The sequence below is a fragment of the Argiope bruennichi genome, chromosome X1 (genome assembly GCF_947563725.1).
Source record: "Argiope bruennichi chromosome X1, qqArgBrue1.1, whole genome shotgun sequence".
NCBI lineage: Eukaryota > Metazoa > Arthropoda > Arachnida > Araneae > Araneidae > Argiope > Argiope bruennichi.
The window spans coordinates 16,022,447-16,043,482 of NC_079162.1; the positions used below are offsets into that span (position 1 = coordinate 16,022,447).

The 21,036-nt window shown below is 28.9% G+C and overlaps 1 protein-coding gene across 3 annotated transcripts in view; it reads right to left on the minus strand.

Moving 5' to 3' along the window:
* LOC129958152 (TBC1 domain family member 4-like) overlaps positions 1–21,036 on the minus strand; it is a 172,881-nt gene that overhangs the window by 64,902 nt on the left and 86,943 nt on the right. For all 3 annotated transcript variants that reach the window (XM_056070382.1, XM_056070384.1, XM_056070383.1), the window contains one exon: positions 19,294–19,452. In XM_056070382.1, coding sequence (XP_055926357.1) covers positions 19,294–19,452 — 159 coding nt within the window. The remainder of the gene's footprint in view (positions 1–19,293; positions 19,453–21,036) is intronic.

Here is a 21,036-nt window from a genome sequence, read left to right on the forward strand (position 1 = left end):
AATAGGAAGAAACAAAAAATCATTTTTATATATTAGATAATGAAATTTTGTTCAAGTTATTTAAAGTTGAGACTTTCGTGAATTTTGTTTACTGCGCATTTTTATATTTTGAAATTGAGATCACAATACAAATTTGAAAATATCATTTAAACTTTTGATATTAAGAAAGACTGTTTTATTAATTTTTTTAAATGCCAGGAAATAAAATTTAAGTTGATATGTTTTAAAATGTTCGCATAAATAAAATTTCCCGTAAAAAAAAAAAAAAAAAAAAAAAAAAAAAAAAAAAAAAAATCTGGTTTAAAATGTAATTTGATGCAAATCATTAAATAATAAGAGTCGAAATGTTTTTATTTCATGTTTATTCACTATCGGAAAAAGAACGGAAAACGATAGAAAATTAACATCATTTCGTTCCATTATCAGGCCTCAGGACGTCAATTTATGCACCACAGACTGCTAAAAGAGTATACTCAATAGTTACGTCATTTATTGAAAAAAGTGAGAGAAAAAGAAATTTTTTCACTCTTATAGAGATACAACTTTTAGCAATAAACACTTATTTTGCATTACTATACTACGACTACGACCCTTTCTAATATATTATTTAAAGAGCTGTTTGAATAAAAAAATACTTGATTATATTATGGAAATATTTAAACGTTAGCACGTTATTAAAATTTATTTTTGCTCTTATATCAAAACCCATGTTTCTTTATCTTCGTATTTAATGATATTTTTATATACTTCTTCATAATGAACATGCAATGCAAAATATGATCATTAACCAAACATATTAGCTACATTTTTGAAAATATTAAATAAGCTTTCCCACCTCTGCTGAGTGTGCAACAGCAAAACTCCGTTGTCATATGTCTTTTGAAGAGAGGGAAATTGTAAAAAGTTCAATTAATTCGTTCGTTTAAGATTAATTCTTCGCGCCACTAAAATTCGTCGGATATATATAATTTTAACTTCTGAGTAACGGCGGAACTTTCTGACCTGGAAGATGATTGTTAGTAATTATAGCGTTTAAAAACAGTTCAAACTCACTCAAATTTAAACAATTTAGAATATATTGCAAAATATCTAAAAAAAGTAATTACAAATTGCTTCCTTTTTATTTAAACTCAAGAGTTCCCTGAATATCCAAGAAAAACAGTTTAGGGAATTTAAAAGCATATGCATTAAAATGAGACAGAATTTTCGGTCAAAAATGAGCTTCGAACCAACATTAATAAAAATTAACATTAATAAATTTGTGACAAACTTAATACATTAATGCAAAAAGCGGTAAATCTTTACACAGCCCTAGTTTTGCGCAATACGAATTTAATGAAAATAGTTTTATTTGCGTATCACAAGTAGATTCTTTTATTATTTTTTTACTTTTAATCTTAAATTTATAATTCACTATTGTAAATATTATTAAATCTTCAAATGAAAGTTTATCTCAAATCCACTAGCAAAAAGCGCTCCCCGCATACAATTAAAATTTAATCACTAATAATAAAGTTCAGAAAATTTAAAAATATTGTATCGTCGTTAAAATTACAAGCAAGTCAAATTTCAAAACTGAATCAATGCAACTGAATCAAAGCTGAATGTGTAAACTGTACAATGAAATAAGAATTTCCATACAAGATATAACAACAAAATATTCTTCAAATGATGAAAGATAATACATCAAAAAGCATGGCATCTAACCTTTTTAGTCGTCTGAAAAGCTGTTAACTAAATCTTTCTGATTTGAAAATGCGATTTCAAAACTGCGTTTGAATCACTTCAACGAAGCTAATCTCTAAGGAAAGCAACTCAAGACAGGTCAGAAGCACAAATAGAAAAAGTATATATCAATTGAAGCATTCTTTGGTTGCGAATGTTTGCATGTTTTAAGACAACCCATTGTTCACAAATTAGGAATAGATTCCAGGGAGTTCGATGCAGGCGGACTCCATCGGTTCACTTTTTCTTCCAACATTTACAAGTGAAATAAATACCACACTATCCAGAGCAAACGATACCATTTATTCTTTAGCACGTTTTTAAATAATAAATCAAAAGTTTTATGGTAGGAGAGGGCAGATGCGGGCTCACATTGAAGTATTGTATTCAAAATAAGAAACTTTACTTGCATCGTGCTTTATAGTGGCGAAAGGTTTATGGGCTCAAAATATCCGAGGTCAACAATAAAATTTTCTCTCACGATTTCGAAACTTTTAGAGGGGTTTTAAAATTTTAACCGAGTCCGATTCTTTTCTATCCTTTAAAAAACTGTCTTTCGAAAGTAAATCTTTTTTAAAAACGTGTTCTATTTAATTTTTTAAAAAGTATTAGTTATTGCTATTTTATAAGTGTTACTTTAAACAGGTATTAAGAATATGTCTTTAAATGCAAAAATTTGAGAACAATACAAGCTACGAAGAAGTCAAGCAGAGCATCGTTACCTAGTCATTATCGACTAATCGATTTTTCCCATAGAAAGCCTTACTAATTAAGGTTTTGCATGAATATTACAAATCCTGTAAAAAGATAATCGTATTTAGAACCTTATTCACTTTTAGAATTTCTATACCAGTACAAACAGAAATGCAAAGATGGATAACTGACTGCTATAAATTATATATTATCTTCATGTTCACGTGCCATGTAGAAAAATACTAATTTTAGTCGAAAAAGTTTTGTGATAATGCTTCTGTTATACAAGTCACAACTTTAAACTAACATACAGGATGCTATAATAAGGTTAATACACATTTTAACTTATTACCCACTAAAGATAAGAACACTAAATTTAAAAAGTATTCAAATTAAGGTAAGAAATTAGTATATGTTAATAAAAAAATCTTTGCTATTAATTTGCATATTATATATATATACACGATTCTCTTGAACAAAACTGATCAATTAGAAAATTTTTCTTCTTGTTAAAACTAGATTATAAATAACGGCATATCCTATCTTTAAAATGGACCAAATTATTATATAAATGGTAACTTATACTATTTTCTCATATCACTTAAAGCACTGAAAATAAGGACGATATACACATTTACAATAGCATTTTTTAGATTAGTTACAAAACGTATTTTATTAAACGTATTTTTCAACTGTAAGTTAACCTAATTATATAATTAAATTAATTCCAATACAAATTAAATGAAATTTATTCTAATAATGGGAATGAAACAACAACACCGCCAACAAAAAAACTCAAAGTTAGTTCTCAAACCTAAACACAGATTGAAAATTAATAAAATATAACAAAATTTATTAATTTATAATTACTAAGCTTAATTTATAATTATTAAATTTACCTCATTATTTAAAGTTGTGATAAAAAGTGAATTGTGTTAAAAAAAGTTAAAAAGATTGTGTTAAAAAAAGTGAAAATTGCATAATCATTTCAATAACGAAGTCTTTTTCGAAAGAGTTTTTGAATAACGAAAAGCAATAAAAGTAGAGAAATATTACATAATGTAGTGTACAATAGAAATTTTAAACGTTGCCAATAATTTTACATTTATCACGTGAGCAAGAATTGCCTGTTATATTTGAAAGAAAAAAATCGTCTATGAATTCATCTTTTAAGAGCTCGGCTGAGAGAGTGTGTGATGATTTTCAGCCAAAACGCAAATCTATGACATACTTGAATGTGAAAGAGCATTCTGAGTTTCATCAGAAGTATCGTAAGACGTTAGTTTTCAATTCTAGTTTTATTTATAATTCTAATTCAATATACAATCACAATAATTTTCAATTAAGCATACCTCGGTTAATTTCAAAGATACAGATAAGAAGCTTTTTAAAATAATAGAAATAGCAAAAGGAGGGGGGGGGGGAGAGAATGACCAGTTTTGTCAAGGGGATCGTATAAGCATTTAAAAAATAACTTTCTGAAAACTATTAGCAGAATTATTTCGTTGATATAAAGACATTTATTACCTTATTTTGGGCAGTTTTGCGATATACAGTGTCTACTTATCTCCAATAGGTCAAAAGTTAATGCGCGTTTAACCTTTATGAAACGTATTGGGTATGTAAATGCATTTCATGTCGATGTCTTCTGACTGTTTAAATATGAGTTAAACGCAAAATTCACTATTTTCAACATAATCTTTATAATAACAAATTCAAACAATTATCAAAAATAAATTATAGGAATTTATATAAGGAATATTTTCATAGATTTTACAGAGAATCAGTACCCATGGTTAAGAAAAAAATCTATTTGTTCAAAGCGCCTTGGAGTACATACGTAAGTTAAGACCAGAAATCTTTCAATTTCATTTATAGACGGATAGTTGTCTCCAGGGGGGAGCTGGACCATATTTATGCTTCCATAGTAGGAAAAATAGAAAATAGTTTCGTTATAATAATGTCCTTTTTGAAAGCAACATTAGGGTAATTTTGGAACAGCCAGATGAGGACATACCTGAGCTGACACCCCCTTTCCAAATTTTCGCACCATACCAACAGGAGGATATTTTGCTCACAACGTCAGATTTAACGTGCACCAGTCCCGCATACACAACGGATCTTTAGTTAAATCGGGTTTCGAACTTGTAGAACTCCGGTTCTGAAACTGAAACTTTACTACTAGGCCACTGCGGAGCGTGGAAAACTATGAAAATATCCAACATGGATTAATACGCTTCTACAATGCAAACTGATATATAAGGTTTTAAATAATTCCGGTCAAGAGGAGAATAGAACTCAAACTTCAGATTCAAGTTCCTCAGGCAAGCGACGACTTAATTCAGTACGCCTCTGTTGGGATAAAATATTTTATTTTAATGTAATATAGTGAAAAGGGTTTAAAAGCATAGTGAAAATAAAAAGGATTTTTTTTTTTTTTTTTTTTTTTTTTTTTTTGGAGGAGTGTGAAATCTGCCTCTTGCTCGATATTCAAGTTGGACAAAAGCTATTTTCAGACGAGTCACGCAACCTTGGAACAGCATTTCAATCTTCATGGTACATCCTCATTAGGCCGTTTGACCCACGACAACAGAGTTAAAGTGCAAGGAGGAATTGGGTGGAAACCCTAGTTGCAGATTCGTACGCATTTCGAGTACAAAAACTGAACACTCAGCAAAGCGGTTGGAAGATTTGCTTTCCAAATGATGAGGAAAAACCGCATATTTCAACAAGAATATATAACATATAGGCAGTCCCAAATACGCATACATATTTTAAATCAAAGTTAATAACCCAAATACCAGGATAATTGTTTTTCACTTATTGTCCTGGCCGACTGAGGGAAGTACAAAAGCTGCTATCTATATTAACTCTTTAAATGGCTATTTTAATTCTTCGGATCTTAAGCCATAATATTATGTTTGAAGGGTTCCTACAAAACGATATCCGTTAAAATGAGAGTGGAATGCATGGGGCATCGTCCTAACCATTTGCCCATTAAACCCACAGATAGAAATTCACGTCGCGATGCTCATATTAACGACTTAATTCCAGTAATGAAACACTCATGTAAGCAATAAAATGTTTCTACAACAATTATTTGAAGCGTGAATATACTTTTGGGATTCCCTGTATTTGTTTTGTTTAATTAGATAGCATACAAATATTAAAGCCCGAACATTACGTACATAATAAATTCTTAATCTTACCCTTTTCCAACCGCCCCTTAGAATGAAAACTGTAGAAACTAGTTCTTAGCGGACAAAAAAGAACATATCATTTCGACAATCATTAAAAAAATAAATAAATAAACAGAGCTAGTTAGCATGAGATATTCACGCAATTTGAGATTTGCAAGATGTTTTCCATGTTTGACGTAAAACACTGTCAACTGGGCACTCTTGACGAAAAGTTTCTCCAACATTTAAGCCAGGTGATAGAAATAAACAATTATTCCTATAGGAATTGAGGTTAAATTTCAGATTCAAAGCAAATGTTAACCAATACAATACTTAGATGGACAAAAAGAAAATTAAGACCTGATCGATACACTTTTCAAAAGAGCTATAATTTTTCAACTAGTTATAATATATATATATATATATATATATATATATATATATATATATATATATATATATATATATATATATATATATATATATATATATATATATATATATAGTTTAAATTTTTAAACTGTGTAAAAAAAAAATCTCAACGTGAATTTATTAATTAGCTCTTCATTCTTATTCTTAAATCTATATAACAGCCAAAGGTTTTGATCTAAAAGTAATTTGAATGAAAATTTTACAACCACCTGTTTTGATTCAGAAACAATTTAACAGCATGACTACTGACACAATCGAATACACTAAATCGCCTGGCATTATTAATTCTCTATGTAAACAATTTATTTAGAATTACATTTTCAAAGAAACTAGGGATTTAAAAAAATTATAAACATTTTGCAAAGGAATATGTCAGAATCCTAAGAATACACGAAAGAAGGGGGGATATTTCTTGAATTCAAGATACGCTTTTTCCCCTAGATCAATCACACTGTAGAACAGGTGTTGCCATCTAGCGGATAGTTAAAAAGTTAAATGCAGAATAAGGAAATATGCAATTTGCATTCACAGAGTAGAACGTTCTTTGAAAAAAAAAAAAAAAAAACAGTGGTGTATACCCTCTTGTGGCGAAGCTGTCGGGGGGCGGGGAATAATGGATGAACGGACGTTTGTCTTTATGAGTGCCAGGACGGCACAGCATTAGTGATCTCAGATAGCTTATAAAAATCATATTTGGAGAGGGAACGAAATAACAATATTACGACTGGCATTTACTGTAACCATAAACTTCTCATGGCGATCAGGGTTTTAAAATTGTTTTATATTTTGATTGCAACTTATTCTTAGTATGTCATTAATTATTGCACTCAATTCTAACCATACTATTTCCCCATCTCGATTTAGGAAAACCTAAAATTATTTACAAATCATAAATGTGTGTTTTTTTCCTTCTTCTTTCAACTTATTTGAAAATAATTTCCAATGATTTAATGAAATACATTTTTTTTTGTTTCTTGATTGCATTATATCGTTGGCACACTTTCTAATTTGAAATAATTCAACAAATTAAATCTTCAGAATTCCAAAATAAAAACTCATTTCATTTATACTCACATTTGAAATGCTCTACCAGAAAAAAAAAATTGGCATAGTTAGGCAAAAGAATGTTTAAGTTCAAAAAAAGATGACACAAGCTATTATTTTTTTTAATAACAAGACGACACTACAGTTCGACAGATTCTCGTTTGAGGAACTGCTATTCAAAAGAGAATAAGGAAAATTGTTTTGGCTTTATCTCTGCATACTGGAGTAGCACTGATTAAATATCTATGAGAGTACGAGATAATATACCAAATACTTTCCCTTCAAATTTAGGTTAGAATAAAAGTTATAATTTATATTCAACGTAATTATGAGGAGGAGGTAAGACATTCGTGAAAACAAGTGGGTTTTACTTATCTCCTTCTAGCGAAAAAAAAAAAGAAAAAAAAAAAGAAAGAAAGAAAGAAAGAAAAACAAGCTGCTTTTCGAAAGAATTTTTAAAATATGCTCAACATATGAGCTTTTAATGAACGAAACAAAAATTAGAATCTATTATTCAGCTTTTACAAATCTACAACATTGGAGAAGGGAGAAACTTGATGGAGCATTGTTTTCAGAACCGGCAGACAGGTGGGGTAGGGAAACCCAAACTCGCAGAGCAGCGTATTCCCCCCTTTCTAATATAATGTTAATATAAATAAAGGTTATTGTGATCACGTGTGTTGTTCCACATCTCCTAAATGACTAGGCCAATTTTGACCATTTATTCTTTAGGACAATAGAAAGAATTCAAATAACTTTTCTAAGTGCTAAAATTAAATATTCAAATAATTAGAAATTGGATATATATATATATATATATATATATATATATATATTGCAATTTTTTTACGCCGTAACTTCGAACCAAATTACGTCACTATGTTTTAATACCATCTTAACATTCAAAATTTCACCTATTCAGTGATACCAAATTCTTTTGTATGTAATGTTTTTGAACTCTTATTAATTTTTTTTAAAATTTAACATAGACGATTTTGAAATACAATAACACAGTAAGGCTCTAATCATTCAGCCACTATTCATTTTCATATCTTTTAAAATTTTATTGATTTAAAGTAGTTATTTAATGGTGCCAAAATGAAAGGGAAGAACGAACTATTATACCCTTCAGTTTCAAACGATAAGTGACCAAAGTCCAAGAGTAGTCAAACAAGTGGTATGGCACAATAAAATGTTTCTGCGCATTATATTAATTTCTATAAGATTAGCTTTATATTAAAATATTAAACCCGAAAGTATTTAAATTCTGAGTAATGCTGTTATATTAACCAAAACTCATTAAATGCGAAACTCAAAAAGCATTCCTTATTAGCTCAAATGATTTTACGTATTTTTAGTCCGTACATGAAAGCACTACAAGATTCCACAACACATATTAAAACTAGTTAGCACTATCTTGGGGCAGAATTAGTAAAAAAATCTATTACAAGGTATTATTTAAAAAAAAATGAAGATGGAATGCTCTATGAATCAACTTAGTATAATTTCAACATCATTTGAGGGATGGGAAATTTGTTTAAAAAAAAATACAATATTTAAAAAGCTCTTAATTTACAGAATATGTGAAAAAAATGCACCATCGATAGGATAGAGATATTCCCGCTAAAATGTGCTTGATTGGAGATGACCCCCCCCCCACACACACAATACATATGACAAAATTTGCTATTGTATCTTATACAGTATTAATTATTAATTTATGTTTGACTCATGCTGATATAATAAAATAATGCATATTTCACAATCAGAAAATAACAGCCTCAAAACTTGATTCAATCAAAGATCCAATGTGTACTCACATTTAGAGAAAGAAAGGTAAATGGTATTCAGAACAAAAAAATTTCCACAGGGCCAGTCCCCTATCTCGTAGAAGATGATGTGCCTCCTGACGAGGTATGAAATATCTTGGGGGGTTCTTTGAGAAGTAATTTTTGCGATTCTTCTCCCTATTAGCAGCTTTTTTATGTTTCACCAGAGATATGGTTAGATTTACTATGCATATATAAATAGTTGGGTCCTGGACGCTGTTAGGCATAAAAGTTTTGTCACCACAGTCACCAACAGTTTTGAAGACAGAAGATATCGTTGCTTTAGGTTAAGTGTATTGCAGTATATCACAAGTACTGTATTACCAAACGCAATTATTTTGACCTGAAGTTTATATGTATATCAGTAATACTTTGCTATTCCACTTGTTCTCAAAATTCTTTAACAGTAAAAAAAGTGTCCTCCAGCGTCTACTTCCTTCAACACAATTATATGTTGCAATAATATGTTTGAAAATAAATCTGGAAAATATGTGTCGGGTTTTTGTTTAAAAAAAAAAACTGTATGCATCGATCCAGTAAACATTATTACAACTGCAACAGTACATTTCGCGAACTGACGTATTTTGCGAAATGAATATATTGATAATAATTCTATGCATTTTATCAGCGAAAAATGTACAAGCAAAAAAAGTTTCTGTATATTTCGAGTTGTTCAAAATTATATATGCACTACAATGGTTTAGAATATGTTTCAAAGATTTATAATCTTTATAGACTGGTTCGTTGGGTTTAATGGCGCAAGAGTCACGTTGGCCTATCTTTTGGTAGATAAACAGGATCGCGGTAGCAAAAAAGGGGTTAAAATTTTAAAAACATTGCGTAAATACTGTGTGAAATTTAAACAAAATAAATTATATTTTACCAGAGTTGAAAACAAAAGCAAATTAAAAGACAATAGATACAAAAAAAAATGTCTTTAGAGTGAATAGTAGCTTATCAAGAAAATTAAATTTGCACTATATAGTATAAAAGTTTGATAAAATGTATCTAAAAAGGCGAATTCAGGAGCACAAATAACATTAGGATTAGTATCATTATGAGCTGATTTATCCTATTTTTTTTAATAAAACAAATTTTTTGGTTACGTTTGTTTTGTAATCTCATATTTATTTATTATAATTCAAAAGCCCTTTTTTGCAGAGTGAAATGTACTGCTGGACATCTGAGAATAAACACAACCGTACACTATATATTTGTAAATATTTAAATTAAATTCTTTTCTCACGTTTCAATCGGTTGCATATGCTCAAATATTCCTATATGTCATTGAAAAAAAAAAAAAAATCGTAAGAACCACAAATAACACAAGTTCTCGCAACTGAATTAAAAAAATATATATATCACTTGAGAGTCACGTCCTATTTCAGCTTTTTTTTAAGCCAAAATTAAATTAAAAATAGCTCTAATGAAGGAAAACAGAATTATACTTGAGGCAAACTTTCAGTGATCGACGAATTACGTCTTTTGAAATGCGTAAAATAAATAGATTACATAGAAAAAAACGCCAACCAGGATGTTCAGAATATTTTTATGCTCCTTTCTGTCAAAGGACTATTCAACGGGAAAATAATGATCTGGCAAAAATTTTAGGGGATTGTCATTTTACTATTGAATTCCCTACATTTGAAAAAATAGTTCATTTATAACTTTTCCGTGCATTAACTAGTTAAATTGGATTTTTGATTAATTCATACATTTATACCATAGAAAGTAAGATGCAAAGGCATAAACCTATCCATTCACATCAAAAACTTTCAGCTCCCAAAATATCATATATTCTGCAACTTTCATATATGAAAATGTCCTCTATAGATATTCACATTTTTTTTCTGAAATATTCATAATATTTCAAAAATAATACGAATATTTGCATTTTGTATAACAACTATATGAATTGTGTAAATAGAACTTTTAAAAAATATTGGAAAATATTCTCCATGACAATATGTTAAAACAAAAAGTGTTTTATTTCAACTTCTATGTAATGTATTATATAAAAAAGTACAGAACAAAAACTTGGTATCTGTTGTTATACATTTTTGTAGCTACAAGTTATAATAATTATTTATAATAGAAAGAAGAAGAACCCTTCCATTATTTTTTGAACAAAACTTAAATTTCTTATTTTGGATATTATAACCACTTATTTACATCCTACATAACTGAATTCTGTTCTCAATTTTTGTTAGTTAAGTAAAAATGTAATTTGCAATAATTCTGGAATAATATATAGTAGAATCTTATTTTGACACTTTCTTGTTATTGCCTTTAGTATAATTGTTTTAATTAATTGCCCCTTGCAGTATCAATAATATTTAGATTTTTTAAAAATTAAGTCTACTAAAAGGATATAAAAAGAAACCACTAATAAGCATCTTACATATCTTAATTATATATTATTATATTTATATATGATTAATATTATAATATCAATTATTAATATCAGCTGTTTGTTATTTGAAATACTTTCTATTTCCAACACATTTACTGTATTTCAATGTCACACATTCTTCTTTACTGCATTTCAATGAATGAAAAAAAAATGAATTCTATAAAGAATTAAATGAATTATTTTTTTACTGATATTTTACACCAGCCGGTATGTAAAGAGTATTCACTTTTCTGGCTATTAAACTATTAATATGGAATGCGTTTATTTAAATTTTCAAATTGTAATTTGATAAGATTGAAAAATATGAATGTAGTGAAATCAGCCTACTGCAAATTGCAGCGCATTCTAATTAAGAAGTGCATATACAACGAAATGAAAGCAGAAGTAAAACTCCTACAATGAAAATAATGTTGTGGCAAAAGAATGCGAATGACTAGTTTGATCAAGGAAAAACTTAGTTTGATTTTTACCATAACCATAAAAATAGTGTTACAGATTATGTATCAAACTAAATTTTCACTTTTTTTAAAATTAGAGAAAAAACTGAACGGAAATAAAATGTATATTGTTAAAAAAATATTTTTGAGTTTGAAGACAGTATAACATTTATTTTTGTGAGATAATATTTTCGGAAGATATAGTTCGCAAACATCAAAAGACCTGAGCACTGTTTAATTAACTTTCGGACTTCAAATTGGAAAGGATCTTCTTCTTCCTTCATTTATTTATTTACTGATTGATTTTTGAAGAGCGTGTGCGCCGAGTTTTATCAAGATCATACAAAAAATTTTAATTTGTTAAAAAAAAAATATACAAATATTTATCTTTATACCTATAATTTAAAGTAGAAAATACCTAATGCGCTCTATCTATCAGTCACAAGAATTCTTCCAAAACAGTGAACGGTATCGACGTGAAACAGCCCCATGCTTTTCATGGGTGCATTTATAGGTCAAATGTGCTGTTTTCAACCTTCAAAATTAATTATTAAAATATTTAATGAAATAGCGAATATTAAAATAATTTCCATCGCTTTTTTGGCAGTAATTTCGGAAAGATTTTTCGCACAAAAATTATTCTTACTCCATCTTAATAAGTAGTAAATGATATTAATTAATTAATTTATTAATGATATTAATTTTTATGATGATATAAATTTATTAATGATTTAAATGATATTAATTTCATTGTGGTATATTTTATAAAAAATTTTTAAAACGCCCTTCAAAACTAATTTTAAAAATAATGTATAACAAACTCAATGGAGTGCGTGTGGTCATTATTGAATTGGGTTCCTGTTGAACACCGAAAACAAAAAACGCGGCAGGGGTAAAAAAAAAAAAAAAAAAAAACTGATTTACTAAGTTTGTAGAAAAAATTGTGCTACCTAGTTTTTAGTTGTTTAATTGGTTAAGACAATGTCCAAACCAATAAGTGACTTTCTTAAATTTCCAAAATTATTTTTATCAATGAAAAAAGAAAAAGACACAGATTTCACCTTGCATTTAAAGCAGTGATAGTACAAGAGAGGGGGGGGGAGAGAAGTAGAGATCTGAATTGCATATAATTTAACGATCTAAGAGATACAAGAATGATACTGCAGAAGAAAATTGAGTAAATTTATCATTCAGCTTAAAGAAAAGACATAATCAGTCATCGACTTTTCTTAAATCTCTTAGAATATTTATAAATGTTCAAGAAAAAAAAATATTTTATCCGGTGATGTACCAAAATAACTGTCGCAAACGCCACAATGATTTTTTTGCCCACTATCGTCTTCAGTGACTTAGCAATTGCAAAGCATGATATTTCTTCGTCCACTCAATAAATAATAAAAATAGATAATAAGGTAAAAATAGATAATAAACTATGGGATGAAATCATGAGATTTTTGAAGAAAGGAAAGACTGATAAGAATTACAATATTTGTGAATTTTAAAATTGAGAACAACTGAAAAAGTAAGGAATAACGAGAGCAAAGGAATTCTCATAATGCACTTGCAAATCATAATCGAATACTGGCTGAAGCAACTGAAGACAGTCTAACAAGATTCTTTGAGATCAAGTAACTGGTTTTTATTTGAAGAAAAAATTCTTCATTTTATTTCTAATTTGAGAAATTCCAATTTTTACCAGAAAGTCATAGGCGGCACATCCTCGAAGTATCTATTTCGAGGTACTTCAAAAGCAAGAGATCGAAAGGCTAAAAATATTGTGTACACTCAGTCGAAATAAATTAATTATAATCAGTAAAGAATCAATTTAAATCTATCTCAGGCGAGGCCTGAAAAAAAATGCTAGTATAAGGATAAATCTTAGCTTCACATGGTATGGTATCTAAAAACTTGCATATTCACTTGTTGAAATAAAAAACATCTGATATAACTATGCTGAAGAATATGTTCTATTTTTGTTCTCATATTACTATTTATATTAAAACTTCCCAGTGAACTCAAAAGTTGACTTAAACATAACGATAAAAAAATCTTTAAGCAAGAATACACACAAAAAAAAAACATTTAAATATTCACTCCAAAAGAAAATCAGAAATTTCTTTATAACTGACTTAAAAATTGCAAAACACATAAACAAGGGGGGAAAAAAGCTAAAAATTTTAATTTCGATTCGTCATATTTATCACATTTTGAAACCTTCTCCAATACATTTGTAATAATTATATGCTAGGAAATATATTCAATTAAAAAAAATTTTTACTTATAAGCAGAAACTTCCTTCAAAAACATCTGTTTAAAGTAGATACCTACAACCCAATGCGAATTCTAAATAAATTGATATGTTATTTTAAGAACAATCTATTTATTCTCTTTTTCTGTCACTTTTTATATTTATAAATAGTTTATTTGTTTTTGCATAAGTTATACACTAGTTTGTAATGAAATGGCACCACGGGCCAATAAAATTTCCCAACTTTACACATTTATAACTGTCAAATTTTGCATAGGAAAAACTTTGATTACCTGATAACAAAGAATCTTAATTATTTTTTTAATCAGAATGAGAAATACACATTCGCTGAAGTTCTCCTAGTTATTCATCAAGTTTTCCAGCTAAAATTAATTAAATTCCAAATTATCGAGCAAATGAGTGCCTAAACTACTAATTAATGATGTAAGTATACGTCACTAAGTGCTTTTTTTGGTTTTTTGGTTTTGGTTTTGGTTATATTAACGTCCCTTTTGAAGCAACACTAGGGCTATTTTGGGACGGACCTCGTAATTTTGAACCACGGTCAGATGACGAGGACGACACCTGAGCTGGCACCCCCCTCTCCACACCACACCACACCAGCGGGAGGACATTTGGTCATGACGGATTTAACGTGCAACAGACCCCCGTACACGACGGTTCTTCGGTGGAATCGGGTCACGAACCTGAAACCCTCCGGTTCCAAAGCCGAGACCTTACCACCAGGCCACCGCGGCCTTACGTCACTAAGTGCATCTTCCACTCAATCATCGAGTTCAAGAAATTCGATTTCAAGATATTTGTGATGATTACAAAACTTTCTCATTGTCATATACTTTGTTTCCAAGAAATAAAAATACGACATAAGATCTAAAGGAAATATACTAGCTGAAATTCAGAGTAGATATGGATTGAGTGGGCAAAAAGAATGATTTATTATTAATAATTATATAGCCGGACATTATAACCACAGAATTATAAGATAGTGAAACACATTAAGTATATTTTTCTCACTTAACAGTAAATAATGACGGCTGCCGTTATATTGAAACGGTTATGTTAAAATTCCAATTTTTGCTATACTTTTGTACATTTCACATTGATCAAACGAAATGTAGTGTATATAGTATTTGTATGCCCAACAGAAATTATGTTGTAACAGAATAGTAGAATGAGTTTCATGAAATCACAGATAGCACTGTGATTTTTCAGTGATGTTACCATTATTACGAAAACATAAACAGAAAAACCACGATACGCATCTGATGTGGATTCGATTTTTTTTTTTTTTTTTTTACCTGCACATTTAGAATACAATACTACTAATTTGCCAAAGAATAGGTACGTTTTGCCTAATATTTCACAAATTCTTCACCAACAAAAATTTGTCCAAGATATCTGTATTCATTCTGAAATTTTTGAAACAAATATAATACAGGATTAAAATATCGGTCAATGTCTGAATGTGCAATATTAAAATTTAGGAGTAGAGTAAATAATTAACATTTATATGTGTGTTAAACACACAGTCTCTGTAATAAATTATATTTCCAGGATAAACAAAAAAAGCTTTCTTGAAAGTTTAGATGGAAACAAACCCAGTTTCCAGAAATTAAATATAAAATAATAATATCTTCAACAGCCAGAAAAATCTACAGCATTAACAATAGATACGTTTAGATAGAAAGATAATATATAGGATCTACCTTCTTAATTACCAACTGAGTAAATGTTGATAAAAATTTACAGTAAACATTGTAAAACATTTTAAAATATGTTAATGAATATTTGATTATTCTTTAATTCAAATGCAACTGCAGAAATTTTCTTTTACTATTTGAACTGCATTTATTTAAACTTCTAAAAAAAGATAAAAAGGGCATCGAGAAATTATAAATGTAATAAAAAAAAAAATAAGACTTACGTCTTCAGAACCTTTCTCAGACGTTCATAAAAGCTATTTTACAAGAGCATAATTATGCACATAAATATAAAGAAAGAAATAAACAAGTTATTAGAATTAAATAACGTATATTTGCTATATAAATCTAATATCTCAATAACAGCTACGTGTATTTTCATACATTTTCCTGGAAATATTCTTCAACTAGTGGGGAGAAAAGGTAAATGGACATTAAGAATGTTACTAACAATCACAACCATAAAATATTCATTAAAAAATATAGTATTCTAAATTAAATATGAAACAGCAAATTAAAGTAAGAATAAAATGTATTCTTAAGCTCCACAGAATATGCGTTTCATTTCCCAGCTAGTATAAGAAACTTTAAAAGTCCTGAAAGTTAGACACTAGATACAGACTTGAGTCCCTCCTTAAACATTAAGTTTTTGGATAAATATTTTCCAAAACTTAACTTGTCATAATAATTTTTACATGCATATAATGCATCAAAAAATTATATTTCAAACATAAAAAAAATAAAAAAATCTGGGAATTCGGTAACCAGAATAAATGATGTATTCAAAGTAGTCAATAAATCGGGCAGAAGTGAAGGGAAAAAATATTAAAGTATAAAGGTAACCGCTACCACAAACTTCGACATTAATTTCATATAATAATAGCAAGCGCACATCTAATCTTCGAGTTTTTATATAAAACGAGACTAAAAGCACATAAAATTCAAAACTATTTGTGTGAACAAGTGATGATTGACGTTATCATAATGAATCCACAAGTTGATTGTTTGCTTTACTAAAAGTTAAGAATGCATCTTTAAATAATAAGTTTTACAGGATAAAAAAGTATAAATGTTTGAAACTTATTCAACATATTAACCTGAAATAAGAAATGCCATCTCTTCAGCATTGTCAGAAATAAAGGTAAATTTCTCAGATAATATATAAGAAATTCTTTAATGCATATTATGATCTTAATTCTTTCTTATTGAGCAACAAAATTTTATGAATTATAAGGAAAATGGTCAGAATTAAAAATATTAAAATTAGTGAAAGATCTAATGTCCAGTATTGCAAAATTAAACTCAAACCATAAAAAATTCTTCAAGTGAAAAAATAGTCATTTGAATATATTTTACTGAGCATAGAACTTGAAGAATATTAAGGACCGAGTTGTTTTCAATCAATTAAAATACATGAAATAATATTTAGTTGAATGAAATTTAATTAGAATAATAAAGATATCTATTTTTCTAATTCAAAGTTACCAGTGTTTCAAGCAATATCCTTTCAGTTTATTCACCATATAACTTACCTTTTTCAGAACCATTTAAACAGAAAGTGTTAATAGAACAGTTGCAATTAAAGGCAGATAGGAACGAAAAATTTCGAAATTAGTCAAATCGATCTTGTAGAAAAAGTAAGTTTAAAAAATAAATAAATTGAGATTAAGAAAAATATTAACTTTTATTTACTCCAATGATTTAATTTTGCTTTTACTTAATATTTCTCTAGCTTTTGTTTGATAATTCACAACTTAATTCCACAATCTCAGTAGAAGTAATTAATTTTTATTTCGAATTTCCACCAACATGAATAACAATACTTTTACAACGACAAGGCCATTTTGATACTTTTAAATTAAAATCACACTACCGAAATTTCCTTGAGCTTCCAAATGTGACCAACTCTTCATATGAAATAACCTAGTATACACGAGGCGGAGAAATAAATATTCAAACTGAACTACTATAAAATGAAAGTCCCGCAATGTTTTCATAGCTTTTAAGATGATCATACATTGCTTTACTTGAGCTTGTATTTTTGCAGGTCTTTCATTCGCAAACCTGGTTGTACATTTTGTCGGTACTCTTGAAATTAGGCTTTCCTTCCATCTATGACTTTTAAAAAGTACTTAGCTTTGTAAAATAATAGCTAAAGTTTGAATTCAAACTAATTTTCATTTCGCACAAAATGTTTAGATATAATGTGATTAAAGATTAAATTTTCATGCTCATGGTAAAAGTATTATAAGATATAATAAATAGGTTAAGTAGGCAACAACAAAAAGGCCTAATATTTTTAACGATATTTTCAATGTAATTTAATTTGGTAATTTCATCTAAATTACGACAACTATGTACTCAAAATTTATTCAAAATTAAAATCAAGTGCCGCTTAATTTTGGAACGCTATTCCAGCAATAACTCTAATTAACCTATTTTTTGAACATAAGAAATCGATTTTTTTTATCTGAAGTTAGTAAATTTTTAAGAATTTATACAACTAGAATCTACATAAAAATCTTTCTTTCTCCATCTATTAAATATTCTTACAAATTTCACAGAAAAAATGTGTAAAAAAGAAGGTAATTGAAACTTAGTAATTTATTCACAATATTAATAAAAATAGATAAATATTGCAAATTTAATCACATAAAAACTCATTTCAAATAAAAATTTTAATAAAAAAGGTCTTTGTGAATTCATATACTATACTAATAGTTCAACATTTATTACAGCTCTAAATTCAGAAAAAGCGTTGAATTCTTCATTACACGCCACTGATGTCATCAGGCAAGTTGAAAATGATTGGTCAGCCTTTGAGGAGCAAAATTTTCGGTGAGCTTTTTCTAGCGTGCTTGAAACTTCCCTTAACATTTTTCGGCGGTAAAAACTGGTTTTTGAAAAGAGAAACCAGAACGTGCTTTATGACTCTCAGAAACTTCTTTGGTGTGTGAGCAGCTTCAAAGAGTTTAAAATGTATCCGAAGGGTGCGGACAGACATCAAAGTACAGTTTGAAATGAAATTTGTAGTACGAATAAAGACGAAGACTCATTTGTTTAATGATTATAAAATATGATATTCTTACTATGAATAAATCCATTAATAACAAATAAAAAATTTATTTAACAAACAGTTTAAATTTCTGATTTTTTCTAAAAAAATTACAGAACGGAAAATTAAGAAAAAAAATCATCCACAAGAATAATTATCTTTTTAATAATTACAATGAACAAGTTGATTACAATTAAAATATTGCACACTTTATAAAAATATAATGTAAAATAATGTAGCTACAAGAAAAATCTCAAAGAAACATATATACTAAAATATTTAAGCAAGGACTATTAAAAAGTTAAATTGCTTGCACAGATTTTGCAGAAAACTCGTAAACAGAAAAGAAAGCGATGAGTTTTGGCCATAAAACATTTGAGAAGACAATTAAAAGAACGAATCATACAAGAAGCCTTACAACACAATCCTAATTCAACACATCAATATAAGTCACCCACCAATGGTATCCACCTCGAATAAAATAAAATATTAATAAATGTTAATAACATTTACTTACCGATGTCGATTAAGATAGAATGTTGATGAGATGTAAGCTGCTTCAAAAGTTCGTCATATGTCTCGTTTGATTGAAGATCCTTACTAGAGCCACACCAAACGTCTTGAGATTGTTGTGTTAAATACTGCCAAATTTCTCCTCTCCTGTGACGCGGAACTCCTATTTTGTTTTTAAAAAGCTGAATTAATACAAAATATTTAATTCAAAAATATAGTACTTAATACAGTAATTTAATGTATTAAATTAAAAAAAAAATATTGGAAATCTGACTGACCAATTGGCAGAGGCGTAGTGAGGATAAAAATTAACTGAAGCATAATATGATTTTCTTTGCCCCCACTCGACAGAGGTGGTTTAGCAAGAGCAAATAAAGTTCAGGACATAATTTTTTTTTCGACACATTATATTTCTAATCAAAATGTGGCATTAATATACTAATGTTTTGCCCCATTGCGCCCCCTAGGGCTGGTGCCTGAATATCTATACTCCCTTCCTACTTTATACTCATCTATACTCTAATCGGTACATCATTGCCAGTGGATAAAATAAACCATACCATTAAAGCATCAAGACATGTTCAAACTATTCAAAAATGTTCATTAAAAAGTTATTATTTAAATGACCTCATACTTTACAATCTCTTTCTCTGATTTTCATCAACATACATAAAAATAAAAATTGATACCACAATTCCTAAAGCTAAATATATCAAAATCTTTCCTCTGAGACGAGATAGTCAAAAAATTAAATACAGAAATTCATTTAAATTTATCAATATCCTCTAAATTGAAACTTCATTTCTCAATTCTTAGAATCAAAAAATTCTTTTAAAACACTTGCATTTATTCTTTTTGGAATTTACTTAAAATTTAAATATGTACAGGGTTAGCAAGAAATAAGTTACCCACTTCAGAGGGCTCTAAAATGCGTTCTACTGATCCAAATGAGATAAAATTTGAACTACAGATTATTGAGATGATGCGCTTTACATTTATTAACTTTAAAAAAATTAGTACAAAAATTCACCGTTAGGTGGCGTTGTAATACTTATAAAACCATTTAATATGGTTTATAATTCTTAAATAAAGTAATGTTAAAATTGTTGAATATGTCCTCCTTTATTTTCAACAATATGTTCTAATCGGAGAACCATATTTTCTATAGATGACCGGAGTGAGTCCGCTGGAATATTAAGAATATGGCGCCGAATGTTGTCCTTCAGATCTGGTAGAGATGATGGCCTTTGAAGGTAGATATTGTTCTTCAAATAACGCCACAACCAACAGTCACAAGGGGTAATGAACGGCGAGTGAGGAGACCATGCTATTGGGAAATAACGACAGATTACTCGTGCTTCTGTGAAATGCTGTATTAACAATCGCTTTACACGACGATCAATATGAGGTGGTGCACCATCCTGCATGAAAATGATGTCTTGAAGACATCCACGGTGTAGAAGAGTTGCTATTACAAAATCCCTCAGCATATTATGGTCCCGTTGTCCTGTGACGGAACAGGTTTGGATTCCATTTGAAGCTATCTCTTCAAAGAAATACGGTCCAGAGATAAAGGTAGCTAACTGTAAAACCACACCATACTGTCATTTTTTCAGAATGAAAGGGCTGTTCCTGGATAACATGAGGGTTTTCCTCTGCCCAAATTCGACAGTTGTGGGGATTAACTTGTCCATTGAGGCAAAAGTGGGCCTCGTCACTCCCCAGAATGTTCCATGGCCAAGTTGTG